This window comes from Actinia tenebrosa, unplaced genomic scaffold, assembly GCF_029948245.1.
Source record: "Actinia tenebrosa isolate PJP-AT-01 unplaced genomic scaffold, QUT_ActTen_1.0 PGA_scaffold5__44_contigs__length_20552954, whole genome shotgun sequence".
In the NCBI taxonomy this organism is placed as follows: domain Eukaryota; kingdom Metazoa; phylum Cnidaria; class Anthozoa; order Actiniaria; family Actiniidae; genus Actinia; species Actinia tenebrosa.
The window spans coordinates 5,875,381-5,891,604 of record NW_028292582.1 but is presented as its reverse complement, the minus strand read 5'-3'; the positions used below and the strand labels follow the sequence as shown (position 1 = coordinate 5,891,604).

Sequence of the window (16,224 nt, the reverse complement as noted above, 5' to 3'; positions counted from 1 at the left end):
CGGTCAGCTAGAAGTACTCGTTAAATGCTTGTGCTAGTGGAAATCCTCGTGGCAACATAGCCTTGCTAACCCATACCAGAAATCTGGTATGGGTTAGCCCTCCGTACGTTGTTGCCTGGCTCCATTGTTTTCCATTTGTTTAAGTGCTGCGCGACTCCGATTATTTGATCCCCACACCCCCCCTCCTCCCTCTTGAGTCTCGTTTTTTGATAACCTCCCCCTCAAATCTCACTGGAAAATTAAAATTCAAAATCTCTTTAGAAAAAATTCAGCCCTATCAAGAGTGCATAAGTAAGAGAGGGAAACGTCTTAATAACGCGCGCGCCATTTAAATTCCCGGTTGGGCTATTTATGGGAACAGGGTACAGTTTAAATTTCGCCTTGCCCCACTCCTGTGCGTCATATGAGTAAATACATATCAAATGTTTCAACCGCTTGAGACTGATCTTTTACCAGTTACAATTCCACCTTCTCTGAGCATCATCAACTGCTGCAGTTTGTGTCAAAAGCTTCACTTGTTTGATTTGAAATATTTCCCATGATCCTCAGCGATCACAGCTTTCTAGGTTTTCTATGCAAGATATATTTATTAATGCCAATAATATTACATATTTTAAAAGATATACGTTTACAAACTGTAAGGCATAGGCTATTACATAACAGAAACCTGAATGACACAATTAGCCGCTATATTATTTACAATATAAGGTCAGGAAGAATCTTACGAATATTTGACAGAAAGAATATATTTATATTAATAACTAAAACAAAAAGAATGGAATAGAAAAATGAATTATAACAATAAATAAAGATACAAATGAATGAATAATAGGTAAGAGATTAATAAATAATAAATTATTTACGAGTTTATTTCGAGATACAACTGTGGATTAAAATGGAAAATAATTTTTGTTTGAAATTTGCTTTTTTTTTTTTTTTCTTTTTTCAAAATTTCATCTAAAGAGTTCCATAATGCTGCACCAACAAATCTCAAATCAAATTTGTCATGACTGGTTTTTACAGTCGGGAAAGAATAATTTTCTTCACTGGAAAATCTTGTATGGTATCTATGTCTAGTGCTAACATGAGTGAAAAACATATTCTCTTATATATCCATGCCTTACTTATGGACTAGTGGCTTGGGGTAACACTTATGAGATAACCTTATCTCTCCTACATTCAGTGACTAAAGAGCTCATACTAATCCTTTATTTCATAATTTGAAGTGTTTAAAAACCAAAGATCTGGTGAAATCAGAAATCATCACAACGATCTTTCTGATATATTCAATAAGAGGAAATAGCACAACCGAGAATTTTCATGGCGGGCGCGTCATTAACAAGTTTCCGGCCCTCTCTCAGTTTATGCTCTCCCGGCCCTATTGCCTTCCCCACCTCCCACTTAGATCAAATGGAAGTCAATTGTTAGGATGTGAATTGTTAATTCAGGGCTACAGCGATAGCTACTGTTTCGTTTAATAAATCCTTTTTACGAGCAAGTGAAAAATTTATGACTGAAGTGGCAAAAAGTGCTCCGCAATAGCCCACTTCCGAGATATGCTTCGCTTATCACGCACAAAGGTTTCAGTATGAGGCTACGTGCTAAATTATAAGCTGAGTATTTAGCAAGTAGCCTCATACTGAAACCTTTGTGCGTGACAAGCGAAGAATATCTCGGAAGTGGGCTATTATAACCGGACCAACCGTACTGGTAGCCACGGCCATTCATTTTCCTATCGAGTCGCTGCTAAGAGGCAGATTTCTAGCCAATATTGATAAGACGTGGCTTCAACCAAAAAAATAATAATAATAATAACTTTAATTCTTGTATAGCCCATTACACCTGTCTCAATGTTCTTATAACAAATACTTAGAAATTTTGAAAGTAAAAGAATAAAAGAATAAAATAAGAAAAAAGAATAAAAGAATAGTTAATTGATTAATTGCAGATATTGATCAAATCTCCAAACATATAAATAATAGCTAAAAAGAATGCAGAAATATGTACAGATATATATCATGTTAAAATATCATATCAGTGATATTAGCGATATCAAAAATTTGTTTCATTGCAAAAAAGAAAAGTCTTAAGTTCCTTCTTAAAGGATTCCAAGGTAGCAGACTGCTTGATGTGTAATGGTAGAGTGTTCCAATACTTTGGTGCGTAGATTGAGAACGCACGTCCACCGTAGTAATTTGTTCTTGATGAAGGTACTTTAAGTTGTTGTTTGGATCCTGTTCTTAGGACTCTCGTTGGCTTGTATGGTTGAAGTAGTTTACTCATACATTCTGGAGCAAGACCATGAAGAACTCGTAGACAATTAGAAGTATCTCGTAGATAATTCTATTCTTGATGGCGAGCCAGTGGAGTTTTCTTAGAACTGGTGTAATACGTTCACATCTTTTGGTTCGAGATACTATTCTCGCTGCAGAGTTTTTAATTCTTTGAAAATGCCAAGAATGTTAATGTTTTCTTGACATCGCTTAGCTTGCTGTATAACTACAAGCCCAGATTGACAACTGTATTTTTTTTTGGCTTGACCTTTCTTGCATTGGGAGGGGGGATCGCGAGCCACTTCTTTACAAGCATGGTGCACGTTGGACAGTCTGAGACCTCGGGGGCCCCGGGTCTTAAAAGTGAATGCTACTGCATACATGGTGCCTATACATGTATATATATATGACCCTTTTTAGGTCTTGATGTTTTACTAAAAGGAACTGAAGAGGAAAACTCCCCTTCCATTCCTTTCATTTCCTCAGTTCTATTATTTATATGGTTCAAAGACCTTGAGTGACAGGAGGCTGTCACCTGACATCAACCTCCATTTCTTCATAAACTGTTCCGCCCGTCTCCTCTTCTCTCGACGTACCTTTTCCTCGAATATAGCTAAGAAGAGTTGACCAAAACATTCCAACTACTAAACAAAAGTTTAACTGATGAGCTACAGGAATAAACTTAAAATTCAAAATCTGTAAAGAAAGAAAAAAGCATAAATTAGCTAACTACCATTTTGCTTGAAGCATGGGGATCTAGGGGAGGGGTGCATGGGAAGTGCACCCCCTCCCCTCAGATAAGCCCATATGTACTGCATTATTGGTGTTTGAGTTTGTAAGTAAAGGGTGCCACCCTAAAACGAAAATCCTGACGGTGCACCCCCTCCCCCCCCCTCCCCTCCCTCCCCTCTGGAAAAAATCCTAGATCCGCACTTATGTAGATGTCATACTTGTGTATGTGACACGGTTTTGTTTAGAGGCCTTACTTTTTTGGACTTACCTGCAGGGGAAACCACATCATCCAATTTGCTTGCAAAGTAGGCCAATAAAGTTCTTTTAATTTTTTAATGCACTGGTCATAGCTAAGACCCTCCATTATTCCCATACTGGAATAAAAGATTCAACAGAACTGGATTACTTGCTATAATGAACCATTCATATTAAATGATCAAATGTAAGATTCTAAAAATAGCATCAAAGAGTGCATGATGGGGCGCGCGGATTCCTTCTCTTAGTTCATATTCTTTTGCTATGTTCCTTTAATGATCTTGCGATGCTTACCTTACATGATATAGAAATACAAGAGTTGGAGCCCAATAGACAAACTGATCAATGAAGACCTTAACAAAAGGAACCAAAGCTAAACGAACTGCAACCTGGAAGGAAGAAGCAAATTATTGAATAGATTATGACTGGAATAGTAAATGAATGTCAGAAAAAAATGAAAGGGATACATGTGTAGAGTGACTAGCAAGTGATAATTAAAGTAAGGGATGAGAGTAAAAAAGAGCGCAGAATAAAGGCCCTGTTACTCACTGCAATTTTCCAAGCAACTTGTGAGACAAAACAAATTTACTCCATAAAAGGATTTTCTTTGGTCACTACACGAAATTTTTAAAATATTCGCAACCTTTTCCATTTTTTTAACCCAAAATAACATAATATCTTAACAACTTAGGAGGTTCATCCCCCCCCCCCCCCCCCCCCCCCCACCACCTACCCTTCACCCTAATCCCTACTTCGTCACTGTGCAGGTATCGTATGATATCGTACCTTCTTTACCACAAGCCATTCTAAAAAATTGAAATGAAGATGGCCAAGTGGAGCAGCTATGATTGTACCGTACACGATACCTCTTAGGATTCTCTAAAGAATACATAACAATCGTTAGTGGCTGCCATATAGTCGGGACATGAACAGAGAGATGGTCAAGTACTCAAGCGCGGGAACTATAATTGTATTGTGTGTGTTTTTATATACACAAGCATGGGTGGCGTGTATAGCGGTGAGAGCGCTCACCTCACACAAATGCGACCCGAGCAAATCTATCCTCGGACTTGTCGTATGTGAGTAGAGTTCTAGCTAGTTCTTTGTTGGTTCTCTTCTGTGCTTCGATTCTTTTTCCTAGGGTTCTTCGGTTTTCCTCCCTCCGCAAAAATCAACTTCTAGACTTCTAATTCAATCTAGAAGGACCTACACAAAAATTACTTTGTGGAAACATATCAAAATCGGTGTATTTTTTTATAGCAATTGCTCGTTTAATGAACACTACATAAAGAATCCCATAAAATACTCGATGAATTTCTAGCTGTATACCAATTTAAAAAAACGTGGGTCGGACATCTGAAATCTAAAATTTGAGACCGAGTAAATTTTGGGGACTGAGCGTTTTCTCCTTAACAAATTCAAAATACACGTAGCCTGACTATTCGCCAGCGCAGGTTATCGCTCAAAGTTGTTGCGAACAACTAAATAAAATTATAAAACAATTCAATTCACAGCTTACAGTCCATAATTTATTTCGGTCTTATGGACTTATGCATGGACTTAGAATAGATTTAGAAATTTGCTTACTTGTCTGTCGAGTTTTGTTTCTGGTGACCATATCTTTTGGGCTACGACATCACCAAGACCATACAACACTACAAGTAAGTAAAACGAAAACAATAGGAAAAACATTTGGAATTACAATTTCAAGAACCAATTTCAGTAAAACCATACATAAAAAAACACTTTTTTCAAATTGGGTACCTATATTTTAAATATTGCTATTACAAAAACCAACACTATAGGACCGTAGCCACCATTTCGATGGTCCGGGGTTTTTATTATATGATATGATTTGCAACTTCGCCTGCCGAGAATGCTTTTTAAGAAAGAGTCACCTTTTTTTCTTTTACTGTAAATAGCAAGACTCTTCTTTGGGGCTATCCTTCAGGAAAAGTAATTCTCAAAATCATGTAACGGGGATGATTTTTTCAATATAAACAATAAATATTAAACTGTTCTGCATAAAATTAAGGCGATAATTAATTCACCAGTACCTCCTGATGTGACACATTTCGTAATCAAAGGTCTTCTCTTTAGCGTTGCGTTATACCATCGCCACGGACTCCACCGTGCTACCGAACTGCTGGTGTTTTCTTTTAATAAAAAAAAATCATATTTTATGAAGAGATTCAATAGCTATTAGCTCTATAAAGGCCTGTAGTAGTAATAAGCCGTATAATCAGTTCAAAATGTGTTTAGTAGGTCACCGTAAATCGACAATAAATAAATCTCGAAAACTACTTCATGATTCAATCCTGAAACTGTTTGAATGACTGGAGGGCACTAGAAGATAGATTATTAAAGAATTGTCATAACTAGGCCTAAAGATTCGAGCTGGATATATCGATATATATATATAATTATATGTAGAGAAATCTAAGTCTGCAAAAGGTAAATAATTTATCACTATGCTATAAAATGACATACTTTGGGGCGAGAAGTTGGTACCATTCTTTGAACAATAGTGTCTGTAAGTCTTCCTTAAGCTCAGGTGTCTACATTTTATGTTCGTTCTCAGGCCAGACGCAAACGGGAAGAGGATCTGTATCGGTTTAGCTCCATACGACACGCACGCCATTCATGTAACACATCAACTTTACTCCGTGACCAACAACAGAAACAAACGCAAACGTAACGCAAAAAACAAAACGCTTGAGCTTATTGAAACCACAGGGAGCCAATTCGAATAGTGATGTAGTCGATTTTTTCTCGATTTTATTCCGAATTTTTCTTTCACTATTAAAATTGTGTTTTCTGTAATTTTTTTTTTTTTTTTTTTTTTTTTTTTTCACCCGTTTTTGCAACTCGTTTACTGCTATATCAAAAACAAGGTCAGCCTAAATCATAAGCTATGGGGGAGGGGAGGGCCAGAAAAAATTGTGCAAGAATTTAGTAGCCTGCACTGCATCCGGAATTTTCTGTCGTAAAGTCCGTCTGCGCAGCAGCGACAAGAATCGTGTTCCAAAGCCCCCCCGCATTGATTTGTCGACTCAATGCTGATTGGTTAATCTAACGGCGTTTCTGATTGGTCTTGAGTCTTTGCTGTTGACTTGCTGTCTTCGTCACCGCGTCTGAATCAAAATGGCGGCATACAGCGAAGAGTTATGGAGAGAAGCATTTTCGGCAGTTGAACATCAGTTTGAAGTAAGAAACCTCTTGCCGGAACAAAAGGAGGCTATTAAGGGATTCTTTAGTAACAAAAATATTTTTGTAAACCTGCCAACAGGTTACGGGAAGTCACTGATTTTTCAGTGTCTTCCCATAGTTTCGGATATTTTGCGATGTAAATCCAGAGGATCCAGCATCATTGTGGTTCTTTCTCCACTTCGATCTTTGATGGAAGATCATGTGCTATATCTAAATAATATTGGGATTCCAGCAATTGCCATCGGTGACGAGGAAGATGCTGAAATCATCCAGCAGATCGTAAATGGCAACTATGTCGTGTTGTTCGGTTCCCCAGAGTGCTTTCTGTCTACTACAACATGGAGAGGAATTTTCTGCACGCCAAGCTTCAGGGATATGATGATCGGCGTCGTAATAGATGAAGCTCACTGCATCGTTCAATGGTATGTTTACAAATTTAAAACTTTTTATCTCTTTTTCGTTTTGGTAGATTTTCAAATTTAGTATAGAGCATTTCTAGCTAGGTTGATATTCACTCTAAATTATCCTTGTGATTGAAAATTAGAGGGTAAAACCTTTGCAAACGGATTTTTGCCTTTTTTAAATTTGTAATTTTTGAGCTGGAATTAATAAGGAACGTGGGAGAAACCAAAATTGTTATGTCCACCAAAACGGTGTGAAATATTAATTTTTAAAATCATCCAAAATCCCATACAATTTATGCAAAGATGCAAAGCCATAATTGATAGCTAGACAACCAGATCAAGCGAAGATGAACGGATTGATCGATATATAGAAAGACAGACTGATAATCTAACATAAAATAAAATAGAAAACCCATGCAAGAAATACTGTCTATGGCTTACACTGTACATTAGATGTATAGATATGTATTTATTACATAGTAGTGTTATGCAACAACATAAATGTAGTAGAAACATAAACATGCACATTGATATAGCATGCTATGTTTGAGGTAGTTCATTCAGGATATAATATTTTCATTATTCTATAATTTTTAAAGTTGGACATACACCTACTTGCAAGAACATTGACATACGAAAATAGAACATTAGTGGTTTAGTGGGATAGGAATTATATTAAAGACCAATTGCCACTTACCGTGATGCATCACAATTTGTTAACATTTTGAATCGTGTCACAACCGAAAAAACAATTCTAACCTTTTGAATAAACTCTTAAAGGAATGTAAAAGAATTAATTTGTGCCTTAGTGCTATGTCGGAAAAGGATTTAATATGAATTTATTATTCAATATATGAATCTTTGAATTTCATGGACCACGAAATTCATCTGTGACCGCGGTGCATCACGGTAAGTGGCAATGGGTCTTTAAAGAACAAAAGAAGATCACTGAAGCTGAATTTTTTTGTTTGTCTTTTTAATGTATTCCTTTCTCACTAAATTACTAATGTTCTAATATCGTATGACAACGTTCTTGCAAGTAGGTGTATGTCTTAATTGCTGTTTTGTTCTTTGTGTTATTACAGGGGGCTAACAGGTACCAAGAAGGTCCCATTCAGGAAGTGGTATGGTTGCTTAGGAGAATTACATTCTTTAATTCCCAAAGATACTAAATCAGTGATCCTAACAGCAACTGCCACCAAGGCAACCAAGGAACAAATAATGGAAACCTTGAACCTGTCACCAAAGGATGTGCAAATGATCCAGCAGAGTCCTGACAGGCCAAATTTATTTTATTCTACACAATATGTAGATAAAAATGAGCCATTGGAGATTGTGTTTGGGCGGCTTATTAATGAAGTTGATGATATGGGTGCAAACACGCCAAGAACATTAATATACTGTCAAACACGAAAGCAGTGTTCAGTTCTGTACCGAATGTTTGAAGTTTTTTTGGGTCTGAAGATGTACAGTGGTGGAGTAACCAATCCACAAAAAAGACTGGTTGAAATGTTTCATGCTGGCACCCCTAAAAGAGTTAAGGAACACATAATCGAAAATATGGCAAAGGATGATGGACATTTACGAGTTGTCATTTGTACTGTTGCCTTCGGCATGGGTATCAATTGCAGGAAGGTTAGACAGATTGTGCATTTTGGACCATCGAAGACAGTGGAACAGTATGTTCAAGAGTGTGGGCGTGCTGGACAGGATGGACTTCCAAGCTCTTGCATCCTGCTGTTCAATGGACTACTGTCAGCCCACTGTGATAGGGATATGAAGGCTTATGTCCAACAAGAAGGATGCTCGCGTATATGGTTAATGAGCCATTTTGAAAGTAAAGTGGCAAGTAACAGTTTACTTCACAAATGCTGTGGACAATGTGCAATGAAATGCAGGTGTAGTGACAAGGATTGCAGGGTGCTTTGGAGTCCCAATTTGAATGGAGATACAACAAAAAAGTCACCAGTCCAGAAATTAATGACCACCATCAATGCACATGCTCATCATGAAAGAGCCAAATTTACAAGAGTTGTCAGTGAACAACAAAGGGAGAAACTGAGATTGGAACTTCATTGCTTCCAGCAAGAAATGATGAAGGAGGTACAAGTGGATACTATGGTGACATGTCCCAATGTACTCATGGAGTTTAATTCTTTCCATAGTAATCAAGTGATTGAACACTGCAGCATTCTTTTTACCATCCAAGATGTTGTAGAGTTGGTAGAAATATGGAGAATGAAATATGCCACTGCCATTCTCACAGCTTTAGACAAAGTCTTCAGTGATATAGATGCTGCTGAAATACAAATGGATGTATTTCCACCTGAAATGTCAAATTATTCTGACTGGAGTCAAGTCAGGGATGACACCACACTGGTAGGGATGTTGAACAGCCAAGATTTAGAGGATCTAAGTTCTTTTAACACATGTATGGACACAGCAGACAGTACTTTTTTAGATACTTCTTATCAGAGTTTGAGTACTGCTTAGAGCTTTTATCCATAAGTTAAATCTCTCTTACCATCTTACCCAAGTTTATCACAAACGTGTTTATACCATACTCTAACAACATATTGTCCTGGTTTTGAGATATTTTCCTCATAAGGACAGTCCCCTCTCTAAATGTGCATATATTATGCAATAAAATGAACATTTGCAAAAGCTAAGTTTAGATTTGAGTAGCATGTGAAATAGCTTTTTAACCCTGGATTCATCAAAAACTACAAAAAGGTAAAAGCTTTGGAATACACGTAGTCAAACACTGAGTGACATCACTATTTCTACAACATTTCTTTTAGAAACAGATTTCAGAAATGAAGTCATTTATCTTAGCAAAATCAGAAAATTAAGTTAAACATTGAGTGACATCACTATTTCTAAAACACTTCTTTAAGAAACAGATTTCAGAAATGAAGTCATTTATCTTAGCAAAATCAGAAAATTAAGTGTGATTATCCCAAGAGATGTCTTATCAATAATTCATGATGCATTACATGAGAAACTTCGTGTCAATTTCATATGATTTTTTCCAATGAGAATGAAACTATCTGAAGGATTCAAACTCAAATTGTCAGATTTTGCCAGAGCATTTTTTATATTTAAAAAAAGGCTGTCAAGAGCTTCTTGTAACATCTATATTCTATAGCTTTTACAATTGTGTCCTTTTGGTTGAAGATTTTTAGCAGTACAGACATGTCTTGTGGAGAATGTAAATGTGCCAGGAAAAATGAAGTCATTTATGATTACGTGGTTAATGAAACACTTATATGTACATATTCAAGTATTATTAACTGCATTTTTCCAATTTCTCCTATTGCATTTATTTTTTTCCTCAACTACATGGACTTTATATTTAAGTTCTATGCAAATAATTATAATATATAAGAAGTACAAGTGGTAATTCCAATATTTTCCTTAATTTGTTTCTGGAACATAACAGGACTCTTAAAGTCAGAACTCTAGTTGTTAAAGTACCAGGGGCTGATCCAGGGGAGGGGTGCAGGGTTTGTGCGCCCCCCCCCCCCCCCCCCCCCCGATTTGGTTGATTTACAGTCAAATATGACTTTATTACTATCTAATTTTTGATTTCCCAAAAAACTTCCTGGATCCGCCCCTGAGTAATTAGCCTGTTCTCTGACAAAAAAGAGTAACAGAACAGGAAACTAAGTTAATGCTGTATTTTAAGTTTGTATCAATCACGCATAAAAGGAATTTAATTAATATACATTCATATGAGAATTTGTGTTGAATTTGTTTTTATCTTTTCTTTGTCATTGTTTATCGTGCTCTTCTATTTAAGATCATGTACTTTTTGTGGTCGTTGATCCAGGAGAACATGCTGCTCATGTCAAACCCATGTAAAAAGGTTGGTTGTATTCTTGAGTAGTATCTGTATCTTCTACCTGGAGTAAATGTGAATGCGTCATTTGTTACCAGTTCTTGCACAATCTTGCACATGTCATTCTTTGTTGACTTCTTCACATGCTTACCAGATCTTTTATTGATGGACAGGTTATGGTCATAGTTAATCATAAGCTCACTTGTTATTCCAAGAGAATGACATATCCTATCTAGGGATCTTCTAGAGGCAGCAGGTCCTAGCTTCTTTATGGCTTCCTTCACTGTCTTGTTGTAAAACTCCAACTGCAGATCTAGTGGAATGTTGGCTCCTCTTACTGGCTTGTTTTTCACAGATCTGTTCCAAATTAGCCGATGAGCTGACTGGGGACTTAACAATGCATAAACTTGAAACATCTGATACAAGCACTCCAGAGAGTACTTTGTGGCACTCCCTCCTTGATGCTTAAGGTACATGAGGAAAAATTTCCAACAACGATGCAATCTTCCTCCATCACCTTCTGATATAGCATCAAAGAAATTAAGAAGAAGCATCCCATATTCCAGTAGTGATTTCTGATATGACAACATGTCATCTCCATCTTCCTCATCTGATTTGGGATCTTTAAGTATGTTCACAGTACTGTTGTCACTTGAAACTACAGGAGGGTCATGGCTGGCCTCATGCTCCTTCAAATATTTGCCATTATGAGCAAAAGTCTTTGAACATCCAGGGAATCTGCATTTGTATCGTGCACCAGCTTTGCGTTCCTTCTCTTTCTGTTCAAGAAGTTTTGCCAACTCTTCCATGCTTTTGTTCCTTTTCTTATCAGCCACAAAAGCATCAATAATTAGAGAGGCTATCTTGTGAAGAAAGTCTTTCTTATCCTTTTTAGGTGACTCTGGTTTTGGAAGCTCAAACTTAGCTGGCTTTTGATCATCCAGAGAACCCATGCCAAGGATTTTCAGTGCTGCTGCAATTATTCTTGATTCAACTTCAAGGATGAAAAATCTTCGACATGCATTGGCTGCTGCACTAACATCCCCTTTGACATTCCTCCTATTGATAAGGTTGCGGTCGCTGTACATAGTACACTTGTCACCAGAAGATGAGATATTATATAGGTTGGAAAAACCTACCTAAAGAGGAAAAAAGAAAAGAAAAAGGTATCCTTGATGATGATAATGACAATAGTAATACTAAGAATGCTTTAAGTAATCTTTACAGCATAAACTGAATGTAATATCAATTGGGGGTGGGCTTTTTACAGGGCGGTCTTATAACCGAAAGGAAATTTCTGTCAGTGGGAAGGTGAGCTTATATCCCTGTGGGCTTATAACTGGGTGGGCTTATAACTGGGTGGGCTTATAACTGGGATTCTACAGTATCTTAACGTTTTCTCTAGCACAAGTACAAACTAACACTATCATAGAAGCAGAACAGTGCAAACAACAATAGCAGCATCCAAGCAGTTTATCTAACTGTCTTTTTATTCCTTTGTGTTGTTCATGCCTAAGTGAATTCTTAGTTTGTTAATAACCAAATTGGTGGACAAATAAATATTCTGATGAGCTAAATAGTTAGTATTTGTTTCACAGGTAATTGGCATGCACTCTTTGATTTGTGTTTTCATTTTGACAACCTACCTCTAAGAACTTATTCCCCGAGTGCCAATCGGCTATTTCAAAGTGCAAACCCTGGAGCTGCTCCTCACTTGTAAAACCATTCGCTAAGGATGCATGGCCATTGACTGCTCTCTCAACAGACAGTTGGTCTCCAACAACTCCTTGGTCACCATACTCTTTTTGTTCTCCTTCCCCATGAGAAGGCACATATTTATGGAGTGTTTGTAAAACCTTTATTACCCCATCAGCATCGTTCTCGTTCTCGTGTATCATTCCTAGAAAAGACTAAGAAAAAGATTTTTTAAATAAATTATGACAACCATTTAGGTTGCATTGTTAAGGAATAGTGGTATTCACTATTTATAAAACCAGAAAAAGATTATTTATTTATTTATAAAGAAGATCTAATTGGAATGTCCTACCCCGGCTGGATATTTTGCTAAGTGTTGGTAGGGGTAAATGTTATTGCACTGTGACACAACTGAAAACAACAGTTCACTTAATTACTAGAAATATTACTGAAATTCGAGAGTGTATGTGTGGTTGGAAAAAATAAGTCCACCTGACAGGATTCCAACCTGTGACCTTTCAGATACTCTGGTTGGATGCCCTACCACTGAGCTACAAGGAAGTCTCAGGTTAAAATTCTGTCTGGTTGGCTTGGTTTTCTCAAGCCCCTGTATGAGAAAATTTTCGGATGCAGTGCAGGCTATATAAGCTAGTGACAACTCCTAATTGATCTTCCTATTATCCCTTCAAAGTTACTTATCTATCTTCTATCATGAAGTTCACTTACTGTTTCTGTTTTCTCATTCATTTCTTTACTATATGCATGGGGTATATGGGAAGTACAGACATCTGAAAGATAGTTTAGGCATGGTACTTTAGCAGCAATGATGCGTTCTGCCAAAGTGAGGTAGTCATCACGCTGCTTGACATTTTCATGGGGACTTGGGAGACAGACACCATTTTCCATTTGAAGGATACCATCTTCTGGAGGCTTATTACTTAGATGATTTCCAGTAACCCTGTTTTCAGTGGACATAAAGGTAACACAATGTTTATCAATGTTTTGATGATCCTCTGTCATGTAGTGAACATCCTGACGATAGTCTATATTGTCAAACGTGATCTTTCTGCCCTTATCCTGTTGCACATGCATATTGTCATGGGGAGTTGGCATGTTAGTAGCAGGTTCAGAATTGAGAACTGCACCAGAGTTTAGCCCAGGTTCTGTAGGCACATCTTTGATATGCTGGTTACTGTACCTTGCCATCCATTCACCTTGTTTTGATACTAAATTTGTAATCTTGGTATCATAGTTCTTTCCAAACTCATCTAACTTCTTGTATAGATATGTATGGCTTGTTGTAAGCCGGAGAGGGGCCAGTCGAGCAAGAGTTGCCTAAAACAAAAATAATGGAGTGTCACAAACATTTTTTTTGCTAAGATCATATCAGCCTCTCAGGTTTTATTCCTATATCTTGAACATGCTTGAAATATGAAATGAAATATTCGCAATTATCAGATTCCTTTTTTCATGATCATCAACAGAAATGTAATACTGTTATAATCAGTAGGGCAGCAGTGTTGCTAAATATACATTATTTGTGTAGTGTATATTATAGTATATTCTATTTATGAAATTATTTTCAAATCAGACATAGTACTTACCATCCAATTTGAATGATAGAGGAATGTTGTTATCAAAAGTTGAGCAGCAATCATAGACTTTGACCTGTTACGAAGACAAACTGCAGCTGCCATCCCAATAGCTCCAAAATGACCACCAAAAGTATTTAAGGCTCTACTTTTACTGTTGATTGCAGCAGCTGACAGACAAGAATGCATCAGTGGCGCTCTTTCACTGATCTCTTCGTCCAGCTTTTCCATTGTAAATAACAACATGCTATCCTTGTCTGTCTTCCTGAGGGAGATCGGATTCTTTTTGGAACACAGCTGTGTTGCTTCTTTTTCAATTTCCTTTAACACGAGAGCTGTTAGTTCTTTTTTAAGAGCTGGGCACCTCCACGTTGCATTGGCGATTTGTTTAAAGGTACCCCGAACTAACATCTTCCCAAGCGATTCTAGTTCTTCAGGGAGCTTTCTCTCCTTCTCTCTTGATTTCCACTTCATCTTTACGCAGACGTCAATATGTTCTGCCTTTGTAGGTGCCCCATTAGTAAATTCTCCCTGAACTGGAGACCCAGGGCAAGGATCAATTGCGGGAATTCTTAGGTCAGGAATCGTAGGTCTTGAGCGATCACAGGTAGGAGTCGAAGTTAGAAAGCCATGCAGTGTTCCTTCGCTACGACTTTTTTTGGGAGTTACATGGTTGATCTCCTCTGATGAAGCCCTCTTCGGGCTTGTGTGAACGAGTGACTTTTTTTTGTCGTAAAGCCTTCGTATTTCTGACTCAAATTTTTGTTGTTGTTGTATAACACTTCGCCGCTTCGCCAATATTTGGTAGCACGACTTGCAAATATATTTGCTTTGTTGATTGCCAACAATTGACAGACTTTCCAACTCAAATTTAACGTTGACCTTAGCCTTTCCATCTACAAGATACCGAATATTGTGGTTTGGTACTTCTCGAGCACATAAAATACAAAATATTTCCATTCAAAAGCACATAGATACAGTAGTTGATCGAGAAAGCCCCGCACACACGTGAAATGATCACAACAAACCGTTCTGACAACTATGACACTTGAGTAGGACTGGGAACGATAATTAAAGCCAATCAGCGTACTTGTAAGAAAGAGCCAATCGCATCGCGTACTGAAATCCAGGTACGCAGCTGGGGGTTCCGGAACAAGATTTCCTGCGCTGTTTCGCAGACGGACTTTACGAGTAAACGTTCGGAGGCACGCGAGTAAACGTTCGGAGGCACGCAGGCTAGAATTTAGGGGAGGGCCGAATGTTTTTATATACAGTATAAGGAAAGGGAGGGCCACTAAAAATATACAGGCCAAAAATAAAATGCACCAGCCCTCCCCCCTCTAATTTCTGACCTGTCCCTAAATTAGTTATAATAAAGGACTGGTCATTATTTCTGGTGGGGTAGTGGGTGGGGGTAAAATGGTTAATTATTAAGAAGTACGTATGGGTGAGTATAAAGTAAGGGTATATGGAGGTAAATGAGTCGATAATAAAAGAGAACGGTAATAACGATAATAGTAGTAAAAATAATTGGGGAAAATTATAGCGGAGCACCATACTTAAGAAAAAATGGTAAACCATCGAGTTGATTTTTCATGGCTTGGCTGACGTCACTTCCGTCCGTCCGTCCGTCCGTGTACGCAAGAATTCCGATTGGCTGGTTAGATTTTTTTTTTTTTTTTTTTTTTTTTGACGGGAATGTCGACGCGTTGCAACATCCAGGTACACATAAAGGTAAATCCGGCTATTAAACTTTTGTAAAAAACGTTTTTACACCTGTTATTACGTATAGAAATACCGAAAGATAACAACACAATCTTTTATTCAAGCTTATATCTATATTTATATTTACTCTATTTACGATGGAACCCCTTTCCGAAATCGATATGTCGAAAGAAAGCTCAGAGGAGAATGAAGCCAAAAGAAGGGCCAGAAGTAAAAGAGTTTTTTTTTTTTTTTTGGAAGAGGAAAAACTCTGGAGGCGTGAAAAAGAAAGGCAAAGACGAAGGAATCTCACCAAAGAAAAGCGGCAAGCAGAGAGAGAGAGAGAGAGAGAGAGAGAAAACGCAAATCCAGGCGGGACTTCGATAATGAACAAGGAGAACATGATCGTGAAAGAAAAAGGAATATGAGGCAAAACTTGACGGATGAACAAAGAGAAAATGAACGTGAAAGACAAAGGAATTTGAGGCAAAACTTCACGGATGAACAAAGAGAAAATG

General features: G+C 37.5%; 3 protein-coding genes across 3 annotated transcripts; 1 reads left to right on the top strand and 2 right to left on the bottom strand.

Annotated features, from left to right (window-relative positions):
- Positions 1 to 567: 567 nt before the first annotated feature.
- Positions 568 to 5,948, bottom strand: LOC116306656 (uncharacterized). The gene is made up of 7 exons (XM_031716737.2): positions 5,751 to 5,948; positions 5,318 to 5,416; positions 4,848 to 4,915; positions 4,047 to 4,139; positions 3,555 to 3,649; positions 3,274 to 3,379; positions 568 to 2,969 (listed from the first exon to the last, which is right to left on the bottom strand). The coding sequence occupies exons 1-7, from the start codon at positions 5,899 to 5,901 to the stop codon at positions 2,805 to 2,807; spliced, it is 777 nt and encodes a 258-aa protein (XP_031572597.1). The 5' UTR covers positions 5,902 to 5,948; the 3' UTR covers positions 568 to 2,804.
- Positions 5,949 to 6,394: 446 nt separating this feature from the next.
- LOC148906386 (uncharacterized) lies at positions 6,395 to 10,392 on the top strand. The gene is made up of 2 exons (XM_089038259.1): positions 6,395 to 6,892; positions 7,960 to 10,392. The coding sequence occupies exons 1-2, from the start codon at positions 6,405 to 6,407 to the stop codon at positions 9,365 to 9,367; spliced, it is 1,896 nt and encodes a 631-aa protein (XP_088894385.1). The 5' UTR covers positions 6,395 to 6,404; the 3' UTR covers positions 9,368 to 10,392.
- Positions 10,393 to 10,400: 8 nt separating this feature from the next.
- Positions 10,401 to 13,791, bottom strand: LOC148906385 (uncharacterized). The gene is made up of 3 exons (XM_089038258.1): positions 13,137 to 13,791; positions 12,362 to 12,625; positions 10,401 to 11,854 (listed from the first exon to the last, which is right to left on the bottom strand). The coding sequence occupies exons 1-3, from the start codon at positions 13,614 to 13,616 to the stop codon at positions 10,655 to 10,657; spliced, it is 1,944 nt and encodes a 647-aa protein (XP_088894384.1). The 5' UTR covers positions 13,617 to 13,791; the 3' UTR covers positions 10,401 to 10,654.
- Between the last annotated feature and the right edge of the window lie 2,433 nt (positions 13,792 to 16,224).